Here is a 25,352-nt window from a genome sequence, read left to right on the forward strand (position 1 = left end):
ATTTAGTCTTTGTTTATCTTTCAAGTTTTACTTAAAATTATATTCCTTAGATTTAACTACTTCCAGGATGTTAGCTTTCTGGGGGGTTTTTGTTTAGCATTTTAAAGTTATATAGTGCATATTTTCAATTGAGTCGCCCCCGTGTATTTATAACGCGCCCTGGAGTTTAGACTGAAGGCAGCTTGAGTTTCTCACGATGTCTGTTAGTGGGACAAAAAGGTGTTCAGAATACATGGACATCCAATCCTTGGCATCTCCGCAGAATAAACAGTGAAATATGGTCACATATTAAAGTTGCAATTGTGATTCTGTGCAAATGTGTGTGAAGGATGGTCACAATTGTCAAAATATTGACAAGGCAAAAGAGTGAGTGCCTTGAGTGTACATGTCTAACAAAGTGAACCTAACAGGAGTGATCTGAGACACACTGTAGACAACAACCCCTTTCCACACGCCTCAGTAATGCTTAATTCACATTCTCACAATTTCAGAACTGAAACTTTTTCAATATTATTTACATCAAGCAAAACCATTGTTGTTATGAAGTTATTTTAAAGAGCTAACAACCATTGACAAAGCGAATAGTCCTGGTTGGTTTTAGATGTATGTCAGATGTTGTGTTATATATCTGAAAGTGATAAGTGAGGAACCTAAATACTGTCTGGGTGAAACACTAAGGGAATCACAGAAATTTAGGGGCAGACTTGTCAATATTTCATGCAACGCAACACACCAAGACACATTGCTGCGCTGCTGGAGAGGGCAGGAATGCGCTATATTTAACATTATCTGGTGCATTCCTGTCCTCTCCTTGTGCTGGCCCACTTTGGCCGTCTAGCACCAAAGCAGGCACCCTTGAGTCATGATGCAAGGGTGCCTGCATTGTAGGCAGGATTGCTTTTGTGCATGAAGGGACTCCGCAGCACAAGTAGAAAGGGGAGAAAAAAGAGAGAATAAAGCTATTTCTACTCATTACACCTCCCCTAGGAAGGCGTAGCATTTTGACACATTCCCAGGTCTACCACTCTAGTATATCTGGGAATGTGTCATGCTCTAACCGTGGAACACCTCCCTGGGACAGGGTAATGCAAGGCAGAGACTTGCGCAGCCTTGCATTACTCCAGATTTGCCAAACGCTGCAGGGGCACGGAAGGTGGCATTGTGTGGCTTGGGGAATCTCACTTTATATCTGCTAGACATCTCACGTCTACCCTTGTATTATTGCAGAATGTAAACAATAAAGTATACTTGCAGACTGCGACTACATGCCTGCCTATCTTTTTCACTTGAGAACTATGCGATCGTAGTCGGTTACGTTTATAGGAGCCTGATCACCAACAACAAGCACTTTGTATGGGAAAGTACCCAAACCGGTCTCTGTCCCCCCCACAAATTTACTGTCTCCTACCACCCTGGCTAGAATGCGACATTGATTTATTTTAGTTCATGGCCTAAACTGCAATGTTTGATCATATTCGAAGGATCAGATGTTTTACCTTTAATCCTGAGGCACGCCCCTAGAACTGGATCACAGAGGTAGGCATCATATCTGGAGTGGCTGAAACGGTTTAAACCCCCATTACCGCCGCTGCGGAGAACTTCGTGGCAATGAATACGAGTTGCTCACTCATTGTACAACAACATGACATGGTATTAAACGGCAGCAGCGGACTGGGCTAGAAGAGCATCGGGAATCGCCCCTTTGTGCCCGTCTGTCCCATCGAAAGGTAGTTTTCAGCCAGTGCAACACTGATGGCACCTTCTAAAATAAACATTGCAACAGGCACATTTTCTTACTTTATTGTAATAGAATCTGTTAAAATATTTTTTTCAAGAAATTATTTGCAACAATACAAGTCCATTGTATGGGCGCTCAATCGTATTACATATTAAAAATGTCAATGCAGTTAGTACAAATTGAATCTTCCAGGTCTCAAGAGTAATCATTTAGATTTTCCTTTCACAGTGCATGGCAGCTATGCAAAATGACCACACGGGGGCGCAAGGCTTTTTAACCAGGTGCAATTCACCAGTCTCACTGGGTCATACACTGCACTCTCTGCATCTAAGCACCACAACTGCTCTGACTATACAAAGGCAAAGCATGGAATTAACAAGGATTATTTTCAAATTATTTAGAAGATTTTTTTTTATCATTTTAACCGTGCACTATAGCCCAGTTTCCATGATAAAAAGTACAGTTGTACGGAATAAAAAACAAACATACTGATAACTGTGTTAGGCATACGAATTAGCAGGAAATGGGAACGCACCAGTAAAGCAGCATTACAAATGACTTGGAATGGGTTTTCAGAAATGATTAGCTCGGTGTTTAGACAGAGAACTTATGATCGGACATTACAGAAAGAAACCACTTAAATATTTCTTGGGTAGTGCTGGAGGTGGGTTCTCTCTACAGATACCATTACTCCGTTAGAGCATGAATTTAAAGGTTTTTGTATGAAATATTAGTATTTTAAAATGTGTGCAATTTGTCTATGTTTCTGCGAAAACTGAAAAAACAATACAGCCTTATATTAGCGCTATATTCAAATGAGTTATACAAATAAATAGTGTAAAATTCAAGTTAAATAGAAGATGAGGAGGCTCCAATGATGAAAATAAGATTTAGGTTTATTCCAGTAAAGTGATCCCATCCATCCAGCAGGAGATGTCAGGTACAACTGACCATTAACAGAAGAGGCATCATTACACCAGGTTCTATCACCATGGTGCACTTTCAAGCATAAGCAACATGACTGTAATGTGAACAACATTACAACAACTTAATTTAAGGAAATTACACACCTTCCCCCTATATACAGAACAAAGATATATTATTATTAATAAACAAACAAAAAGAAAGAACAAAAATAAAGAACAAATAGACTTCATTTCATCTGAAAATCATCGAACTTCGCTGGTAACCTGGAGGCCCTTTTTTCCCTTGAATGGTTTTCCATTCTACATTCCACATTTTTCCTGACACTGGAAGCAACAGAAGAAGATTTATCATTGTTGACATTTAATTTACTGTTATTAATTATCACCACTCGGTTCAGATTCCAAACACGGGAATCTTCAGTCTTGATAGAATTGGTGAATAATTTTACAACTCTATGAGGCTTTTGAAAAAATTCTGATCCTTTCCTACCAAAGGACGCTCTAATCATAACTAAATCACCAACCTTAATATTTGTGGATTTCACAGCTTTTCTCTGATCATAATACATTTTACGTGCTTTTATCTTGTCACTCTCTTTGAGTTTCCCATCATCATCAGAACGCCCCATCTTTTTTTGTTCTTTTGACTGAATATCGTTGACCCAAAAGGGAACAACCAAAGTATTGGCGCTTCTACCTTTCAGCAGCTCAAAGGGAGTCTGACCAGTTACAGCATGGGGAGTAACTCTGTAAATTTCAACCTTCCTAATGACCTCTCTTTTCCAATCCAAGCTATTATGTTTGGCCAAATCAATGGTCTCTTTTAGCACACGGTTAAAGCGTTCCACCATTCCATTGCTTTCTGGGTGATATAATGCACACTTCTTGTGCTTAATGGAACACTTTAACAAGAATTTTTCCATATCAGAAGAGACCAATTGTGTACCATTGACAGTCAATAAAACACCAGGCAAACCTTCTCTTCCAAAAATCTCCTTAAGAAATTCAATCGCATGCAAAGTGTCAATGGATTTTGTAATCCTCACCTCTGGCCACCTGGAATATAAATCAACCAAAACAAAAACATAACACTCACTACCACTTCCACTAATGGGTCCTAAAATATCAAAGGATAATTCTTCCCATGGGCCTTCGGTTTCTCCCTGATTACCATGGGTTGAACTCTTGGTTTCTGACACTTCTCACTTAAGCAACAAGGTATACAATTTCTAACAAGACGTTCAACATGTGTGTCCATTCCTGGGCACCAGTAATTAAGTCTTAACCTCTCCTTGGTCTTACATATCCCAAGGTGATCCTCATGTGCCATAACCAGAAGTTCTTCATGCAATGTGGTGGGTGGAACTAACCTAGTACCTCTAAAAATAAGACCTTCACTTTCAGCCAAATCATCCTTCACCAGCCAATACTTTTCACACTCGCCCTTGACTTTCTTTTCCCAACCTTTTTTTAGTAGGAATATCAACTCAACAAACACTTTATCTTTGGCACATTCCTCTCGCCATCTACTTTCTTTCATTCCACCAGCTTCAATGCAGTAAACCCATTCATTAGTATGATCTTCTTTCAATTCATCCTTACCATTACTTTGTACTACCAACCTCGATAACGTGTCAGCAACACTGTTCCTTGCACCTGGCAAGTACTCTACTTTAAAGTCATAACCTTGAAGAGCTACCACCCATTTTGAAATCCTCCCTGAGATGGCATCTATGCCTTTTTTGTTAAAAACCTGACATAGTGGTTTATGATCAGTCCTTACTTCAAACTTCACACCCCAGAGCAAATTCTTGAGTTTCTTTATCGCCCAATGTACAGTTAGTGCTTCTCTTTCTATTACAGAGTAACCCAATTCTGCACCTCTGAGACTTCGCGAAAGAAACAGAATTACATTCTCTGAATTACCTTCATTTTGTAGTAAGATACCACCCAAACCTTTCATGCTGGCGTCGGTTACGAGTACAGTATTTCTGTTTGGATCAAAACTTTTTAGCTTTGGAGTTCTCAAATACGTTCTTCACTGCAAGCAATTAATTTTCACAATCATTAGACCAAATGAAATTGACACCCTTACACAATAACTTCCGCATATTCACACACATCCCAGCAAAGTCCTTTATGAATTTGCTATAGTACTCTGCCAGTCCAAGAAACTTCATCAATTCTTACTTATTGGATGGAGAGGCTAGATTTTGAATGGCACTCACAAGATCAGCTTTGGGTTGCACACCTTGACCCGAAATAGTGAGTCCCAGGTAATCAATAGATGACCTTTTTGAATTTACATTTGTCAATTCTGACCGTAAGATTGTATTCCTGGAATTTCGTAAAGACTTTTCTGAGTATTTTGTCATGTTCTTCTTCATTCTTCCCGTATACAAGCACATCATCTTGATACATTTTTACACCTATAATGCCTTTCAAGACCCTTTCCAAAGCTCTTTGAAATACAGATGCTGCAGACACAAGTCCAAATGGCAGCCTAGGAAATCTGTAGGTCCCAAATGGCGTGATGAATGCTGTAAGATCTTTAGATTCGTCCTCCAATTTTATCTGATGATAAGCAGATTTTAAGTCCACAGTGGAAAAAAAATTTGCCCCATGTAACAGCATTAACATATCAGATATTTTTGGCAAAGGATATTTATCAATGATGACCTGTTTGTTCAACTCTCTTAAATCAATACACAGACGCAAATTTCCGTTAGATTTTCGTGCAGCTACAACTGGCGCCAACCACCTGGTGCCCTCAACTTCCTCAATTATACCATCCTTTTTTAATTTTTCCAGCTCCCCTTTCATCTCATCTATCACAGACAGTGGAACACTGCGTACTTTGCAAGCTATGGGAACTGCTCCAGGAATTAATTTTATGTTGTGAGCATATCCTCTCAAACACCCTAACTCATCTTTGAAGACGTTAGGAAACTCTCTCTTCAAGAGAGTGGTGAAATCACTTTCACCATCTTGAGCTAATACATTATTAACATGAACATCTTCTCTTAGTAAAATAGGGGGATTGCTGTTGGGGTCTAACATCACTCCAAGGTCTTTCTGATGAAACCAACTGAGGATACTGTCTTCTTTATGTGAAACATATATCTTCCCTGTGGTAAGCCTACATTTATATTCTATCAAACCAGTAAAGTATCCTAGCAATTTTATGGGTTCACCTCCATAACCAGTTGGCCATATGTCAGCATTGAGATGCTTTACTCCTTTAGCAAGTTCCCTCATGAACAATTGTCTAGAGATGATGGTGATCTTCGTCCCTGAATCGAACAGAACTCTAGTCACCTCTCCTTCCACCTTTATGTCATCTAGAGGACCCCTTTTTTGATTTTCAGAGCTCTGTGAAACTACTTGCCCACAATAACAATCAGAGTCAATGTCACTATCACTGTCACTTTTGTTTGCCACAGTGAGTACTTTTCCCTTACTTTTCTTGATATTCCAAGCAGAAGCGAAATGCCCTACCTTCTTACAAATTGAACAAGTTGCCTTAAGCCCAGGACACTTTCTATTGGCATGATGATTCTCACTCCAGCATCTGTAGCATTTGAGTTTTGCATCTCGCCCATTCTTTTTCTGACCCCTTGTCACAGAGCCTTTCTTATAGTCTTTTTCTTTAGAGGTAGTTTTTACAGTTTGAATAGCATTATCCTTGTTATCAGGTTTTGTGATTATATCAATAATACATTTCAGGGAATGTTTAATTTGTTTGGCAATAGATAAAACCTCATCAAGAGTGGGTTCATCCTTTTGCCAAAGATCACTTCTAACTTTTTCAACGTTACAGCCCAGCATAAATTGGTCCCTAGTTCTTTCTTCCAGGATGGGTACCAAATTTGCACAATGACGCTAGCTTCCTAAGTGCGGTAACATAATTTTCAACTGATTCTCCCTCATTTTGTTGTCCTTCTACCAAAGTGGTACCGTTCTAGAATGGTACTCACCTTAGGTAGGTAATGCTTATCAAGTTTAAGAATGCAAATCTCATATTCATTTAAAGTTTGATCATCTACATCAGGCAGATGATCAAACACCTCCTCTCCCTCAGAGCCAAGGCAATGAAGGAGAAGAGCCGTTCGTCTTTCAGCACTGAGGTTTGTCCCACAAACCTTGGAATACCTCTCGAAAACCTTTTTCCATTTTTGCCATTTGATTGGTGGATCACCTGGCGTGGAAAGAAAAAATGGAGGTGTTGCCACATTTTGCATTTTGTAAACAAAGTACTAATCGAAATGAATTTAAATGAGATTGGGACCAACGCTTCACCAAAATTGCATATAATGCAATAAATAAATCATACAATAAAAGCAAAATGTAACAGCACTGCCTATATATATTGAGCAATTATAATAAGCATAAAATAAATTAAAGCCAGGAATCACCACTATGTTTGAATTCTGTTATCAGCTCAAAATATAAAATAATGCCCGAAATCACCACTGTGTTTGACTAATGTTACCAGCTGAAAAGGAAATTGTTAATGAAAAACAAACAAAAAAATAAACATTATCACCAACAACCATTAGATGGCGCTATGGTATAATACATTATAAAGAATTCCTTCGAATGATTCAATCGATGCGACAAGAAAATTAGAAATTATGTTGAGGCTTTAAGTCTTTAAGAGTCTTTTTCCGAAAAGGTTTCTTACTTGGAAACATTTTCTAGCTGTAGAATTGAAGTTAAGGAGCACCTTGCTGTAACGTGAAACTTGTCCTTTTGAAATCCTTTGATCGGAAACAAAATGGTGCCCACGTCACGTTACGCACAACGCAGCGCAACTTGACGAGATGACGAACTCAAAGAATTGTGGGAGAGAGTATTCTGATGAAGAAGGCTGCTGATGCACCAGAGATGGAATCCTCGCGTTACATGGCAAAAGGTGAGAAAGCATGCGAGGATGAAAACGGTTTACAGAGAAGTTGTTGACATTCAATATGTTAAACCTGGATGAAGCTGTAACGGCACACGATGAAGGGAACAGTTGATTAAATGCGATTGAGGTTCAATAAATGCAAAGTAAAACATGCCAAGTAACACGCTGAAGAGAAAATGAAATAACAGTAGATTCTGGTGCAGTTGAAGTTCGTTAGATGCTAATCAATGATGAAGTGAAATAATGAAATGGCTAGTTATCCTTTCCTCCCCTTAAAAGGTTGAAGCAAAGGTTCCAAACTTCACGAGGAATGTTAGTAATAAAAACCTTTAGATATTTCTAAATCAGTCAAAGTTTCCATCAAGAGTTTTTTTACTATAGAGTGGTAGAAATATCAAAATAAGTGTGCAGCAATGACAGGAGTGACAATTCACTAATTTTAAATGTTCATGAATTGTCTTAAAATTTCAAATAAAATGAGCCTGCACCGGTATATCCCAACTTCAAAGGAATATATTCTAAAATGAGGTGATATGTGCGGCGGTTGCTCTTAAGGTGGAGCTCACACATAGACAGAGGTCTTTTAATTCAATTGGATAGATTATTATACATGTGTAAGAGCTCATTAAAAGTAAGAGTCACAGTGATGAAAGGTACTTACAGAACATTGAGAGTACCAGTTTAGTAGATCAAGAAGTGAAGAAACTCCCAAAATTAAGTTCTGTTGTTGAGATCACGATGCTGATGCGTGGGTAGAGACCACAACTCGTCGCCAGTGTAAAATTCAAGTTAAATAGAAGATGAGGAGGCTCCAATGATGAAAATAAGATTTAGGTTTATTCCAGTAAAGTGATCCCATCCATCCAGCAGGAGAGGTCAGGTACAACTGACCATTAACAGAAGAGGCATCACTACACCAGGTTCTATCAGCATGGTGCACTTTCAAGCATAAGCAACAGGACTGTAATGTGAACTATATATTTACATGTGAATAAGAAAAGTAATGCTTTCTCTATTTTATTGGAATATATTTGACTTTTTCGTAGACAGTAAAATAGTTGTATAAAATGTCTCTTAGAGCTGGTGTTGAAATTGCCCGTTACTTACACCCATGTGGTAGTGTGATGTGTTAAGAAAGAAAACTTGCCCTTTGTGTGCCTTCCACTTGATTAAACAAACTTTAACTCACAAACAAGGATTAGTTTTGGAACCTGGCGTCACCTCTGAGTAAGCCACTAGATGTCAGTAAAACCCTTTAAAGGAAATATTGCTTTGGTGAAATGAAACTGTATGCAGTATTAGGAGTATGATTTTACAGAAACATATCCCCTTATCATATTGTCGTATCGATTTTTCTTTTGTCTCATAGTGGCAGATTTCATTTTGTTGATGCTCACAGAGGGGCACATCACAGTGACACCATCACGATGAAAACACAAGAAAAAACGTAAGTGCATACTTTTCGAGGATATATATAAAAATATTTGCCCTTCATTCGGGAGCTCCATCACACATTATATATACAGACACGTGGAGGGGGAGAGAGAGAGAGAGAGAGAGAGACAGAGACCAGAAGTGTGTATAAACCTATCTGAAGCTATATGGCATATACTCTGGATCGCTTGTGATCTACATACACTTACACTTTCAATGTTTGCAGCGCGTGAATGCACCTTTAAAATGGGCTTAAACAGTCCGCTAACATGCAATAGCTTCTAAGCGCCCCTCGATGTCCAGTAAACCTGAATGCATGTTTTGGCTAGTCATTGCAAATGCCAAATCTGGACTCGTCTGCACATTAGGAAGGAGCAGCAAAACAGGTTGGCCAGATTAGTCTGAGCACCGTCCTTTAATTAGGGTCAGCATCATCATCATCATCATCACCACACATGAGCACGGGTGGTCAATAGGCACACACACCTGAGATTTTCTGCTGCACCTTGCAGTCACCATAGAACTTCCTCCAAGACCGTCCCTGTACCTTTTACGCTTTTTATATTGGGGGACTGTAGCTTCTCTCTTGAGAACAGTTACTTCACCTAAGAGCCTAAAAATGAGGGCCACACATTTACCCTGTGGTATAAAGCTAAACAGGGCAAATGTACCGCCCATTCCGAGTTTTTGAGGTTGGAATGGGGAAGAACGTGCAGAAGCAGTTTTCCAGCACTCACATTCCCATTACCGACCTCTTTTCCTCACACCAGTTTCTCCAGGTTACGCCTGGAAGAATTTGTGCGAGCGGCTTTTAGCACACAACACGGAATACTGTCTGCGCCCTAATCCTGGAATTATTGCAGCACTCAAAAATAAGTACCTACAAGCAACGTAATATTCAACTGCCTTTTTCTGCAGTTGGCTTGGCACATTACGAACTTCATCAGCATTTGAACCCACACAGTGTTGCTTAAGAGGTTTAGCAAGGCACACGGTTGTGGCACTGCACCACATTTTGTAACCTAATTAAAAAGTGACGTTGCTAGACAGACGTATGCAAATATTTTGTTTTAACACAAACAGGCTCCACAAGTTATGTTGGTGCACACAACAACGGCTGGTCTGTGATTCGGTTAACAAAAGGTATTAAAAAATACAACCAGCACTCGTCAGTGATCGACATTTAAGTAATTAGCAATAAATTCAGTTCTGTACAAGAACCTATTACGGGTAAAAATTGTAACAAGGGGGCTAATATTTAAATGCAAGAAACTAAAACTGTTTTGAATGTGCCATGACGTATGCTGAAAATGGAAGACCTTCTTGTGTGCCCTGAGAAAGATAAATACATGGAAAGTGATGTACACATTCATTCCGTCTAACGAAAAACGTGTTCGGTCCCAACAAAGGCCATAATTTGCAGGTATGCTCCCCACATGTCTGCATTATTTCCTTACAACTGTTTCCACGGTGCCTAGAATCTTGGTTAGAATTATGAACACACCAGTTTCCTGACATTTCCAACTAGTGGAGTACATGCTAGTCCATATTACATTTCTAAACAGCGGGTATAAGATCTGGGTCCAAATCCGCACCTCCCTTTCAGTGCCCGCCAGAGTGCCCAACAAAGGGGTTCCCTTTTTCACAAATGCAAAATGTAACTAATCTCGCCCTTGGTGCGTTTGGCATATTGAACCTTCCTGCATGGCCTGGTCTGAGGTAAAGCAGCGCGAGGATGACGAAACCAAGAATCCTCAGCTGGGAGTGGCCATACTAACGAGCACGTCGGAGCTCTGAATGGAAACCAAGAAGCAATAAGTGTGACCTCCTTCACTCTACACCGGGGAACCCGAGTCCTCTACAGGGAACACACCTTTACATCGTCCTCCAACGTTTCATCTGGACTGTAGCACCCATAGCGGTAGAAAGGGGTAAGAGTAGTAAATAGGCCCTACTGAAAGCATGGCTTGGGTACAGTGTGAGGGCAGGTAATGTGGGTGGAGGTGGCGCACTGCACCCAGGCGTTTCGGGGCGGTGGAAGGCTGCACCGCTGACCGCTGCCTCGGCGACAGCCCCTCAAGCTGGATCTAGACCAGCATGGTGGGGACTATGCAAATAAGGTCAGCCTGCCTGTCCAATCTGGTGCCGAGACATTGCGTGTGACGTTCCACCATTTCCATATCTAGAGAGTTCTTATAATCTGGCAGAGGTGCGTCATCTTGAACGTGTCCTTTCGTAAACATATCCCTGTAGTGCTATAAGGCAGCAGAATGCTTCGATTCATAGTACTTTCTTCTCCGCACACACCGAGGGCAGGATGATACTCCGACCTTACATGGACCATGGAAGACCGTTTTACATTCCGTACACCTAAAATAAAGAGGACATTGATTACCTTAATGAAAGAAGCTATACTTAGAATCACATTTTCAGTGGCAGAGAGGCAACAAAATCCCACACACAACTTGAATTAATTTTCAGTGGGTGAACAATAACAAGGGGACCTCTAATCTAAAAGATGGTGTGCTCTCTTCTGAACACTCATAAGGCTTCCCTAAAACATGCATCTCTGAAAGCAGCGTTCCTTCTACCCATCACTTATGCTTGCAGACTTAGTGAGATCCGGACACTCTGCTGTAGTGAGCAGTATATCATTTTTGTTTTCGAAAAGTTGTCAAGAGCACTCATTTGGGTTTTCTTCTAAAAGCACTCATTTGGGTTTTCTTCTAAAAGCACTGTCAGCCAAAGGCAGTTGCAGACTTTCACATTAACCAAACCCTTTCTCTTTTTACCAACGCTCCTCACCTTCAGCACCAAACACTTTAAATTCTTTGGATGTTAAAAGGGTATTACAATTCTTCTGAGAACACATTTAAGGGGGGCAGGGTAGGAACATCCTTACCCCCGAAACTCATCGGCATACCTGGAGGGAGCCTCGTATGACCCTTCCATGGGCCAAAAAAAAAATATGTCCCGCAATACTCCTGCGGGACCCATAGTGGGCATCCTCTGAGGTACTACGGTAATCCAGAAGAACCATTACTGCAGGACTGTGCAAGCTTCACTTAAGACATCTGTGGGATTCGGGTCAGTATATAAAGTTAGCATAACGTATCTAGGGTTGTGTCTCCCTCTATGTACATAGAACTGCTTCATAAGATGGCTTATTCTTTATAGTATCCTGCATGATAGAAAGGGCCGAAAAGCCACAGTTCAGCCATATTGGATCACGACTAACTATGCCTAGGTCACGTGGCTCTCTGTGAACACCATCTGTATGATTTAGCTCGTACCAGCCTAAAGACAGGGTGAATTGTATTTACGGCCGAGGCCCAAGGTCACATCTGCAGTAGGGAGTACTAAGCTAAATTCCTCTGTGCCCGAGACGAAAGGGAGTCACACGGCCGACCTTCTTTGAACAAGATAGTAACCTTATATGGGCAGATGGTATGAGCTCATTTAGGAGCTCTAGGACTAACTGGTACTTTTCCACTTGCAATGCTTTGTATGCTGAACCTGTAATGTAAATAAGTGTTGTTCTGTCAAGGAGCCAGCAGTCTTCTTCGGCACACCTGATGGGTGAGGTTCGACGAGGCTCCTCTATGTAGAGTTCTGTTGTGGCCAATAAACGCTTGAACCTTCTACGTTGCCAACTGCTTATTATTGACTTGAGATTGCGGGCCACTGGTAAGTTTGGCCCTTGGGATTACTATTGGATTACTTCAGTTGGCGACCACGAAGGGACCCCGTGATAGGGTCTTCTCCCTCCCCGTAAACGGGTGAGAGGATCGGGGGCGTCTTGGCCGGGTGGGCGGAGGGATATCTACGTCCGCTCCGCGCTTCCGATCGGGGTGCCCTCTGCTGCTAGTGACCCTTCACCGGGGTCCTACGGGCTTGACCCAGGAGCTGACCGTATTGGTGGTAAGAAGTTGGCAGCGGAGAACGAACATTCGTACCTGGGTGCACCCGGTGAGTAATTTGTTTGTTTGAAACATGCGCTGTTGAGCGGTGCATTTGTTTGAAGCACGCGCTGTTGAGCGGTGCATTTGGAACAGTTAATTGTATTTGATTTGAGGGGTCGTGAGTACCCTAGGAGAATTACGGAGGTCTTGCAGGGTGGTCCGGTAGGGACTGACCGAAGAGACTCCGCGGATCCTTTGTGACGTTTTGAGATACCGATCAGAAGCCTAGTTGTCACTTGTGAGTGATGCACGGCCGGATTGCACTCGGAAGAACCTGCGGCTATAACTGGGTAGCCATGAGACATATCTGAAGTACGGCTAGGTCTACATCAGAACAGTCTCAGTGGTGAACCAGGGAGGTCATGGGATGGTACGTAGTCCAGTCCGTGGTTACCCCTGTCTGATCATCTCCTGCCAGTCTGTTGAACGACGGCCTGTTGTGATTTTGTTGATCCTTTTGAATAATTCTCCACGAACGGGAGTCGACGGGCTCCGTTCGTTTGTTTGGATGCATCGAATCTGAATAGGTTGAGACTGCAGAGAGTAATGTCGACATACATGTTATCTGTGGCATAGAGTCTGTTATATGTTATTTGTGTCTGTCTACTAACCAACATTTTGTGTTTCAGCAAATTGAATTGTTTTGGTTGTTGTTGTCGGACCAGCGACTCTCGGTTGGCCGAGAGTCAGCCTGCCCCACCGGAGGGCAGCCCTAGCCATTTCATGTTTGTGAAGCACGGAATTGCCCCCATATTGTTCAACACCCTGTGGCATAAGTATACTAAAGGTAACGAAGAGTTGCAGTGGCCGAAGACTGGTTCATTTGACGAAAAGAAAGTCGCCTTCCTGCAGGAGCAACTATTCTCCAGGCGCAGCAGGCAATCTATGTTTGATGCCTTAAACGCCTGGCAGAAAGAGGCCAAGCAGAGGCGGATGAGGGGGGAGAAGCTGGCGAGGGCCAAGGCGGGACAGACCGTGACTCAGTAAGCGGTCGCCTATGACAGAGCAAAGGTAGAGAAAGGAATAGATTGTATGAATCGGGAGTTTAGATTGAAAGTTGATAAAAGTTATGTGGCCCGACCCAATGCAGAGGATGAAATAGAAGACCTGCTGGACATGCGACCACCGCCCCCGTATGTCCCGCAACGGTTGTACCCAGAGGTAACAGCTGCTACTGTAGCGGCTGGAGCGAAGACCGTTGACCCCATGCCAGCGCCAGTTGCCTCTACAGCAACTTCAGTTGCGTCGGCGCCTCAGCCCCCCTCCCTAGGGCGTGTCATTGATCATTCCCAGCTGTCCTCCTCTGTCTCGGAAATTATGGCCTTATTGCCCCATTTGCGGTCGGCCTCAACAGCTGAAGCTCCACAGCTGTCACCGGGGGCCATGTATTCCCCTTCCGCCCTGACCTCCTCCTCCGCTAGTGCAACTCCTTTCACAGCTGTTTCAACTCCAGTACATCCGACCGGTTCATTAGATGGCAGGAAGTTGTTCACTCGATCAGCCTTAGGAGCCGAGGAGAAGGAGGTCATTGCAGTCCAGGCATCCCAGTGGATGCGGCAACCTATCTATACCCTGACTGACATATGGAACACCATGCGAGATTATGAACCAGTGATGCAGCAGCACGCGCTGGCCCAGATGGCCCAACGCCTTATTTTATTATGGGAACAAGCCTATAAAGGGGAAAAGGCCCCGACCATACTATATGATATCCACACTCAGGCCCATAGATCTCAGCTAAGTCCGGAAGCGGTGTACAGGAATGTGAACACTCTGGTCAGTTATAGATTGCGCCTGCAAGCGGCTAGTCCTGCAGGGGTACAGCAGTTCCCAATGCGCGAGGTACACCCTATTTATCACCCCGAGGTAACCGAGATAATAGACGCACAAGGGGCAGTTACCCGACCAAGAGTAGACGCCCGTTTCCAGGAACAATGGGTATATACCCCCTGGAAACGTAGTGAGGTGCTTTCATTGAAAACCCAGTTGCCTGACCCCAGAAAGAATCCTACCGCATACTATAAAGAACTTACAGAAGCCGCCTCCTCGGCGGTGATGACACTGGCTGACATCAAGCTATTCTTTGCTCTATTGGTACCGGTGGACATATGGTGGCAGGTGCATGACCAGGATCATGTGGCCGAGTTTGGGGGAACATGGGAACAATTAAGAGACTGGGATAGGGATCGTAAGACAGGAGATAAACCTAGAGCTGAGATATTGACTTTGCCAGAGAAAATAATAACCTATATGCATTCCCTGATCCCTCCTAGGAAGGTGGATGGGGACAAATTGACTGCGTGCAAGCAGAAGAAGGACCAGAATGTGTCCGACTTCTTCACGAGGTTCGAAGGAGTTTTTATTGATTTTAGCGGGCAAGATCTGTCTAAGGAGGGTGGCATACGCCTGTTCGTTAATAGGTTTGTAACTAACCTGTTGCCCGAGATATCAGCCCGACTTCAGGCCGCGGAGAGTACCTGGACTACATCAACCCCCTCGACTATTCTAAGTATGGCTCAATACTATGAACATCGGGAGAACGAGAGTAAGGACAAGACGGAAAAGAGATCGAAGGACTTGAAAACTAGGGTCTTGTTACAGCAAGTTGAGAGGGGACGCGGTAGGGGTCGAGGAGTGCAGAACTTCGCCCCGCGAGGGGCGGGGCCCGGAAAGGGTGTAGGACGAACAGATTTAGGAATAAATCATTGTGCATTCTGTAAGCAGGAAGGTCACTGGCGAGCTCAGTGCCCGTTGTTGCAGGCACAGACCGGCGCTCCGAGGGGTCAAGGGAGAGGCCGTGCCAGTGGTCGTCGAGGTGGATATACGAGACAGGAAGGAGTTGGGCAAGGTGAGGATAGTCAGAATTGTTTCGACCATGGTCAAGGAAAGCAGTATTATAATGAAGGGTGTGTAAGTAACGACTCGGCAGGCTATTCTGAGGCATAGGGGAGCCGAGGACAGAGTGGGGGACGCGTGTCAATTCCAATCGATCAAAACGGACCTTATGTGCATGCTCGTCTACTGGATGCATCGGGTACGTTTTTAGTTGACACGGGGGCTATGAATAGTTCTGTTTCACACACCCTTGTCCCTGGGGCTGCTCTGTCTGGCCAGAATAACGTGTCTGTAGGTTTCTCCGGAACTCCAGTGGTAAGCCCCATCTCCCAACCTCTTTCTCTCAACTTGGGGCCGATTTCAATTGACTCACCTTTCCTTCTGACTTCACAATGCGGTGAGAATCTTTTGGGAATGGATTTACTGAAGAGGCTGTATGCCCGCATCTATTGCTCTCCGGATGGTGTTTACCTGACTATTAGGAAACCTTTCCCTCCCTCCACACAATGTTTCTCTAAAACTGACCCTCTCCCCCCTGAACTTGCAAAGATTCCACAGAGTCTCTGGGCTACGGGAGATACTGATGTCGGGTTGTTGAGCATACCACCCATTTCGATCACCCTGAAACAAAATGCTCGATTACCCAGGGTCCCGCAGTATAAGATAGCCCCCGCAGGGGAGCGGGCGTTACTGTCCATTGTTCACGACTTGATCCGCACAGGGGTGGTGGAAGAGACGGCCTCTAACACGTGTAACAGCCCTATTCTTCCTATTCTTAAACGGGCCCCGATAGATCAGAGTCCTGATTATGCTGATACTTATCGATTTGTGATTGATCTGCGTGAAATCAATAAGATTGTCGTACCCCAATACCCCGTAGTGCCTGACATCACTACCATCTTGACAATGATTCCCCCGACGGCTAGATTTTTCTCTGTCATTGATTTGAAAAACGCTTTTTTTTAGTATTCCTATACATCAAGATAGCCGTTATCTTTTCGGCTTCTCCTTAGGAGGTCGCAGCTTCAGATTTTGTCGCGCTCCCCAGGGCTATACAGAAAGTCCTAGTATTTACAGCCAAGCGCTTAAAACGTTGTTGGATACATTGACCTTGCCCCCCGGTAACGTTTTAGTGCAGTATGTGGACGATCTTCTCGTGGCCTCTGATACTGAGCATGGTTGCCGAATGGCGACGACTGCGTTGTTACAGCACTTGGCGGACCATGGTAATAAGGTTTCGTTGTCCAAATTTCAATATTGTCGACCGGAGGTGACCTATCTCGGTCATCTCCTGTCGAAGGAGGGACGACGGCTAACCCCTGATCGGATTCTAACCATATCTAACATGCCTGTTCCTTGCACGCAACGTGATGTCCGCGCTTTGCTTGGCATAACTTCTTACTGTCGCCAATGGATCCCTAACTGTTCCTTACTGACTAAACCTTTCCTGCATCTAACGACTAAAGATGTGCATGAACCTTTACCCTGAACAGCTGAATGTCAGAATGCTTTTGTTTCTCTGAAATCTGCTCTTTGCTCTGCCCCTGTGCTTGGCACCCCTGATTACCGGAAGCCTTTTGTGCTCTACGTGCATGAGGTGGACGGTTGCTCGCTTTCAGTGTTAACACAAGGATTTGGTGGTAAGCAAAGACCTTGTGCGTACTTCTCGGCGGTATTGGACAATGTCGCCAGAGCACTTCCCAGTTGTCTGAGAGCCACGGCGGCGGTCGCAGTGGCGATCCGACAATCAGAAGGGCTCGTCCTGAATACGGACCTGACAGTGATGGTGCCTCACGCTGTGGACGTATTGTTGAACAGGACGCAGACCCAGCACTTAACTAGTGCGCGTCTTACGGGGTACGAATTGACCCTGTTTGCACCACACATCACCATCAAAAGATGTGTCACCTTGAACCCTGCTACATTACTACCCCTCCCTCCGGAGGATCACAGTCAAGATACACATGATTGCATATTTCAGACAGAAGAAGAAACGAAGGGGCGGATAGATTTGACAGATATTCCCTTATCTGACCCTCAAGGGGAATTGTATGTCGATGGCTCATGTTTTCGGTTACCCAATGGCACTACGACCGCTGCTTATGCGATCACCACGTTGCAAACAATAGTTGAGACGGCCAAGGTACCTTATCGATCAGCCCAGGCTGCTGAGTTAGTCGCAATACTGAGGGCTTGTGAGTTGGGTGAAGGGTTGAGGATAAATGTCTACACCGATAGCCAGTATGCTTTCGGCGTAGCACATAGCTTTGGGAAATTGTGGGCGGAGAGAGGTTTCCTTACATCCCATGGTCAGAAGATACAGAATGGTCAGTTGGTTTTGAGGTTGTTAGCCGCCCTGACCCTGCCCCAAGCCATAGCTGTTGTCAAATGCAGCGCTCATAAAGCAGTAGTTGATGATGTAGGTAGGGGTAACTCCTTTGCGGACAGAATCGCTAAAGAGACTGCCCAATCCAATACCACTTTTATGTTCGTGATGAGTTCACATAAAGGGATGATAGAAGCAGAGGTGTTCAGTAACACTATAGACAGTGTAAGAGAATTGCAATTAGAAGCAACCCCTGAAGAACTAAAATACTGGCAAGAGCAGATAGGAAAACTGGATGACAACGGATGCTGGATTGATCTATCAGAAAGATGTAGGTGGCTGCTGCCGAATGCATTTGTGAATGCGGTCGTGTCCATGGCACACGGTCCTGCACATGTGGGGATTCAAGGTATTTGCGCAATACTGGATCCTGTGTGGTATAATACCAACATCCACAGGACTGCGAAGCACCTAGTTCAGAATTGTATGATTTGTCTACAGCATAACCAAGGGGGTAGCATCCCTGTTTTGACTGGTAGCTTTGCGCCACCCACTCTACCTTTTGAGGTACTACAAATGGACTTCATTCAGTTTGAACGGGTTAAAAATCTTAAGTATGTTTTGGTGGTGGTTTGTACATTTAGCAAGTGGGTGGAGGCGTACCCTACCAAGGAAAACACTGCCCTAGCCACTGCGAAGGCCCTAGTCAAAGAGTTCTTTCCTCGCTATGGGGTGCCCCGGGTGATTTGGAGTGACAACGGGAAACATTTCAATGCTGACCTTGTTGAGCACGTTTGCAAGGGTCTGGCAATACAGCAGAAGTTTCATGCGGCTCGCCACCCCCAATCAGCAGGATTGGTGGAAAAATATAATGGGATCTTGAAATTGAAATTGGCTAAGCTGCAGGACACCACAGGTCTAAAATGGCCTGATCTCTTACCTTTGGCTTTACTATCTGTAAGGACCACTCCCCACTCCCGTAGTGGAATATCGCCATATGAAGTGATATTTGGTAGGCCCGCTAATGTATGGGGTGTGCCGCGGCCAAAATCCCTTAGAGACATCGAGTACCCTATGTTGGCAGACTACCTTTATGCACTAACTAAAGATCTTCGTTCCATTCACCAACAGATAACAGCAGTGCTGCAGCCTCTGCCGGAGGGTCCCGGACACGGCGTGGAGCCTGGACAGTGGGTCCTGGTTCGGAACTACCAACGGAAATCGAGTCTAGACCCACGCTGGACCAAGCCTTTCCAGGTGCTTCTGGCCACAAGGACGGCTGTGAAGGTTGAAGGAAAGCGGCATTGGATCCATGTGTCTCATCTGAAAAAGGTCCCGCTTCCCTTGCCGGATGACCAACGGGACCAAAGTGAGGTGTTGAGACTCGAAAGCGACAAATCGACCGAAGAGTCACCTTCCCCGGAAGCCCAAGGAGAAACGGATGGGCGAGGGTGTTGTAAGTTCGGCGACATCTGGAAAAGGTAATCAGGCATCTGGGGTTGTAACCGGTGACAGGGAAAGTCACACACTCAATCCTTTACCTGACCCCACTGTGCCTGTTCTTTTCATTAATCCTGAAACACCGGGTCATGTTCGCTATAACCTGCGGCCCCGGCCGAAAGCAAAGATCCCAGGCTCAGGCTAGAGAATGAAAGTAAGAGAGCTGAGTAGCCTCTGGGAATAAGTAAAAACACTGGACTGAACCCGTTGAGAGCCTGGAACTCTGTGATATTGCTCTGTTCAGAAAGAAGATAGAGACATTGGTTGAGTGGTGGGGGCCCAGGTGGAGTTTTCCTTTCTACAAGAGTTGTGCCAAGTATAACTCCAACGCAAGAGGTTTTTGTGTTCATCTTCCTTTTTGTGATTACATGGAACAATAGGAGTCTGCCTGTGAGGCTCTATAACGGACACAGGAAAGAAGCACCGTCCGGCAGGTTGGACTGCTTATAGGTTTTCTGTTTCCCCGAGCTTAGGTTTGGACTTTTAGTGAGAATGTACCCTTTTGCTCGTTTTGTCCCTGAAGAGGAGCGCCCCATAGTACACCGTCCTTTGCATCCACATTTGCCAATGTTTTCCACTTGGAGCTTGCGTGCCAAGATTGTTTTTATTGCCATAATTATTGTTTCGTTAATGTTATGCTTAGGAGTGTTCATTTATCTAGAATTCCGCTATCCTGTGCATACCGTGGTAGCTAACACCCCCGTCCCCGAGGAGCACCATTTTCAGACTTTTGCCCCGCATAAAGAAAGACACCGCCAGACCTATGTGAATAATGCTTTCATTGAAATGTTGCATCAAACCCACAGTTCAACGAATACCACGAACTGCTGGATATGTGGGCTCCTCCCCTCAGTAATGCACAAACATGACCTGTTCATTTCAATGCCGTTGTCATATTTAGGCAGTTGTGAAGCATGGTTTAGATTATTGTCGATGATGTATGAACATTATGCAGTTGATGGACATCGATTTTCAGAAAAAGATTATGATCTGATTCTGGCCTATATAGAAAGACATCAGGGATTCACCCCAAATGCCGAGGGTACGGACGGTACCCTGGATCCTACCGCTTGTATGAATGTGTATACGGAACATGAAAATGACACCTGGTTAAGGGATGAAGTATCGGATTTTGTGTCCTTCAACTTTACCGAGTATTTTAGATATTTCCAGGAGCGAAATGTGTCAAATGAAAGAATCATTCCGGTCCCCGTGTTGAATAGTTCATCCTCCTTTTGCATACATGGTACTGGCCATTTATTGGTTGGTTATAGTAAATGTAACTATACCTATAGATTACAAACCCTTAGCAGCCCACCTATACACTTGGCTTCCCAGAGGATGGTCGGGTAAATGCTACTTATCCTTCTTATACCCTCCTGTTTATATAGCACCTTCTGATTATCACAGATCCCACTCGCTGAATCGACGAAGTTTAGACTCAGTAAAAACTAATGGAGATGCCACTGACCAGACTGATACCCCTGCCCAACATTTTGTCGATATAATAAAGGGAGTTCTGCCTATGTGGGGACCCATTCTGACCAGTAAAGAAATTAGAAGACTGTCCAGGGTAGTAGAGGGAGTAGTGAATACCACTGCTGGGATACTGACAAATATCACGGTCGAGCTTCAAGCGACCAGACTCGTGACGCTTCAGAACCGTCTTGTTCTGGACGTTATCCTAGCTGATCGCGGAGGAGCATGTAGAGTGATTGGCAGTTCCTGCTGTGTATATATACCTGACTCCGCCCCCTCAGTCCATCTGGCCATACAGAAGTTACATCGATTGGCATCTGAGATTCATACGGAGACTGGAACCTGGTCTATTTCAGACTGGTTCTGGGATCTCCTTACCACTTGGGGTTGGAAAATCTTCATGGTTCTTCTAGGAATAGGAGGTTTCCTTTTCACTTGTTGTATCTGCATTCAATGTGGGCCCGCTTGTTGCTCCTATTGTGCCACCCAAGTTCGCCTTGCCTTACCTACTCCTAAAGCAAACCCTGGTAAGGTAAATGCTCAATTAGTTCAGAAAGAGATACACGACATAATGCAAATAGACGAGGGAATTTACGAAGAATAGTTCCATGGATAGCTACATTATGCTAAAAAGGGCCGTTCTGTGGGATTCGGGTCAGTATATAAAGTTAGCATAACGTATCTAGGGTTGTGTCTCCCTCTATGTACATAGAACTGCTTCATAAGATGGCTTATTCTTTATAGTATCCTGCATGATAGAAAGGGCCGAAAAGCCACAGTTCAGCCATATTGGATCACGACTAACTATGCCTAGGCCACGTGGCTCTCTGTGAACACCATCTGTATGATTTAGCTCGTACCAGCCTAAAGACAGGGTGAATTGTATTTACAGCCGAGGCCCAAGGTCACATCTGCAGTAGGGAGTACTAAGCTAAATTCCTTTGTGCCCGAGACGAAAGGGAGTCACCCGGCCGACCTTCTTTGAACAAGATAGTAACCTTATATGGGCAGATGGTATGAGCTCATTTAGGAGCTCTAGGACTAACTGGTACTTTTCCACTTGCAATGCTTTGTATGCTGAACCTGTAATGTATATAAGTGTTGTTCTGTCAAGGAGCCAGCAGTCTTCTTCGGCACACCTGATGGGTGAGGTTCGACGAGGCTCCTCTATGTAGAGTTCCGTTGTGGCCAATAAACGCTTGAACCTTCTACGTTGCCAACTGCTTATTATTGACTTGAGATTGCGGGCCACTGGTAAGTGTGGCCTATTGGATTACTTCACATCATCCAACAGATATGACAGTTTGCTTTAAGCTTTTCATACAGGAAAGTATTCAGTAATGTGCACAAAGATCCAATTTTCCATGACCTCTGTAGTGCCAATGTGCGTAACTTTGTGCAACAAGCAGAATATGAAGCATATCCGTGAAATCACCCACATTAAGTAGATAATATGCTCTTTTTCACCGGTACTGAGATGCGTAAGAAACAAAACTGCTATGTAAACACTAATTAGATCAGCAACTTGTTAAACCTTGAATGACATTCAAAAACAGTGTTTGGTCATTATTTACCTTAATGAGAAGTGCCTGTTAAATACCACATCTGACACAGAATTTTAAGTGAACACCTTAGCATCAATACATTAGCTAATGATAAGGTATGCACAACCAGGCCCTAATGACAACCCTCCACAGTATGTAAAAGTACACATATTCCTGAAATGAGCAGAATGGTGTATTGTATTTTAACAATGCTTACAATCATACTGCAACTTGAATAGTCTGAGTCACCCTTAGAATATACATTTTACAGTAATGTATAATGTCTCTGAAATTTGACTCAACTTATGGATATAAATATATGCACTTTATAAATCACCAGTTTATATAGAAATCGTTGATAGCACTACAAGAGAACTCTTTAACTTCAGTATGTTCATAGAGATCCACAGGTGAATAATGTATTGTGATGAGAAGATTTATTTTTTCACATATGTTTTGGCTACATGCCTTTGAGTGAACCACCTATTTGAAACACGTCTGCACTCACATTAGTTGTGCTTATTCTCTATCTTGTTTAAACAAAGTACTTCTTGCAGGTGCTGTAGTTTCACATGCGCCCACCATGCGTAGCATGTGTGCCTGTAGATATAAATGTTCTGTATTGACTGTAAATCAGTGTCACCCCACAGTGTCTGACAGCGAACAAATGATGAAGATGTTTGGAACACTGTTCTCAACAGAGTTGGGCCAACTAAAGCCTGTTGATGGGCTTGGATGTCCACACAGTAGTATTTTGTGAGCATGTGCGAGTTTACCAAGTAACAGCTTTCCAGGTATTTGCTAAAGGAATTTTACCTCAAAATGCCATAGTGGCACCTTTTATGTGCATGGTTTGTGCCCTAGGAGGCTAATAGGCTACAAAGAGTTATTTTGTTTTTATGGAAAAAGGTCCAATCCTGTCAATGTAATACACAAGTGCCTTTTTAACATCTATTGTGCATAAAGCCATTTCCGCTATGGAGCCAGTGTGTGAGAAGGAGGAAGGCACCTTAATAGTTTGATTAATGTGAAAATGGGTCATTACCTTTAACAGGAAATTGGGATTGGTTCCAATAATCACTCATGTTTCTGTCAAACTAAATGAAATGCTACTCTATGGTTAAAGCCTGTAATTCACTGATGCAGCAGAGAGCGGCCATTGCTATATAAAGAGGGCCACCTTCCATGATAAGAACTGGAGAGCATAGGAGTGGTTTAAAGGGTGGGACCATGAGCCAGGCAAGAACTATATTTAAGTTTCAAAGAGGGGCAGGAGGCGTTTTGGGAGTTATTACCCTTCTCAGGCACTCTATAAAGGCTTTAACCACTGGGATTTTGACAAGGGTCATGATTTCTCTGTTCTGCATGTATTTGACTGCAATCAAATGTAGGGGGAATGGAAGTGTATGCTACCCTAGCCTTTTGGTGATGCAGTAAATGATATATTGAACAGAGATCATAAGAGGGTCGATGTGTTGATTGTGGTGGTAGTGGACAAACCTTTTCCATTTTGCTACAAAACAGGCACACATAGTAGGCCGGAATGCCTCATGCAGAATGAATGTGCACTTTTCAGCATTTAGTGTCAAATTGCTAAGTTGAGCTGTTTGTGGTCTGGGTGTCTGGCCGGGAAGCTGAGTTAGAAGGTCTGGCATCAAGGGCAGTTTCGTGTGTGGGCTGACTGACATTTCCAACAGCATGGAGTACCAAGGCTGTCTGGTCCAGGTTGGCGCTCCTAGAATGAGGATCATGGATACCTGCCTCATTTTCCGAACCATGTATTGAAGGTGTGGGAAGAGGAAAAGCGTAAGCAAATATGGTGTATGTGTTAATCCATAGTGCATTCCCAATGGACGGTGGCTGTGGATAGCTGGAGGAGAAGCCTTGGCATTTTGCATTTTCTTGAGTGGTGAATAGGTGGTTGGTCGAGGTGCTCCACTTACGGGAGTACCCATGAGGACCTGTAGGCTCAGTTTCCATTTGTGGACTTGTTGATGCTGCCTGTTTAGCAAATCCCTAAATTGTTGTGCAACCTTGACCAGTGATCCGCTAACAGATATATGTTGCTGCAAAAGACCCAATGACAAATCTGCTGTGCCAGAGCATGGATGTAGTGCATGGCCATCATGTTGTCTGTCTTTATGAGAACTATTTTGCCCCAGATGATCTTGAGGGAAGCTGTAAGGGCTAGATGGTCCAAGAGGTTCAGTTAGTTGATGTGATCACCCAGGTAAGAGTCAGCAGCCAGCTGGTCATGACCGATTCAAGTCATCTGCATCGTCAGAGGGCCACTTACTTTTTTCATTAGAGGACTACACCTCACGGGGAGCACCACCTTCCCTCTCCCGAAAATAGTACTGTTTATAAGTCCTGTAAGTGATTGCAAATATTACCAAAAAAAGCAAAAACTTTCCGGTCTGTTTCACTGTTTATTACCTTAACTGATTTACCTACATTTTCTTTGTGTAAATAAAGACTTTGAGAGTCATTGGAGTTTGGCAGGTGTGTGGCATCAACCCTCCCCTTTTTTTTGTAAGATGAATGTTGAGCGGTCACAAATATGCTGTGTCCTCTCAGCACAGCTGTGCCTTCCATGCACTACTACTGCACCTGCAGAGGCATTGAAGTTATAGAAATTCCCATCCAGCAGGAGGGAATCTCTAGGTTTGTATTGCACAGTATTCACTGGCAGTCGAAAA

The 25,352-nt window shown here is 43.8% G+C and overlaps 1 protein-coding gene across 1 annotated transcript in view; it reads right to left on the reverse strand.

Moving 5' to 3' along the window:
* Window positions 1-6,306: 6,306 nt before the first annotated feature.
* Window positions 6,307-25,352, reverse strand: part of PLEKHM1 (pleckstrin homology and RUN domain containing M1) — a 448,316-nt gene continuing 429,270 nt past the window's right edge. Inside the window, exon 12 of the mRNA XM_085650998.1 lies at window positions 6,307-11,377. Coding sequence (XP_085507124.1) covers window positions 11,263-11,377 — 115 coding nt within the window. The 3' untranslated portion in view covers window positions 6,307-11,262. The remainder of the gene's footprint in view (window positions 11,378-25,352) is intronic.

The sequence above is a fragment of the Triturus cristatus genome, chromosome 1_1 (assembly GCF_964204655.1).
Source record: "Triturus cristatus chromosome 1_1, aTriCri1.1, whole genome shotgun sequence".
In the NCBI taxonomy this organism is placed as follows: Eukaryota; Metazoa; Chordata; class Amphibia; order Caudata; family Salamandridae; genus Triturus; species Triturus cristatus.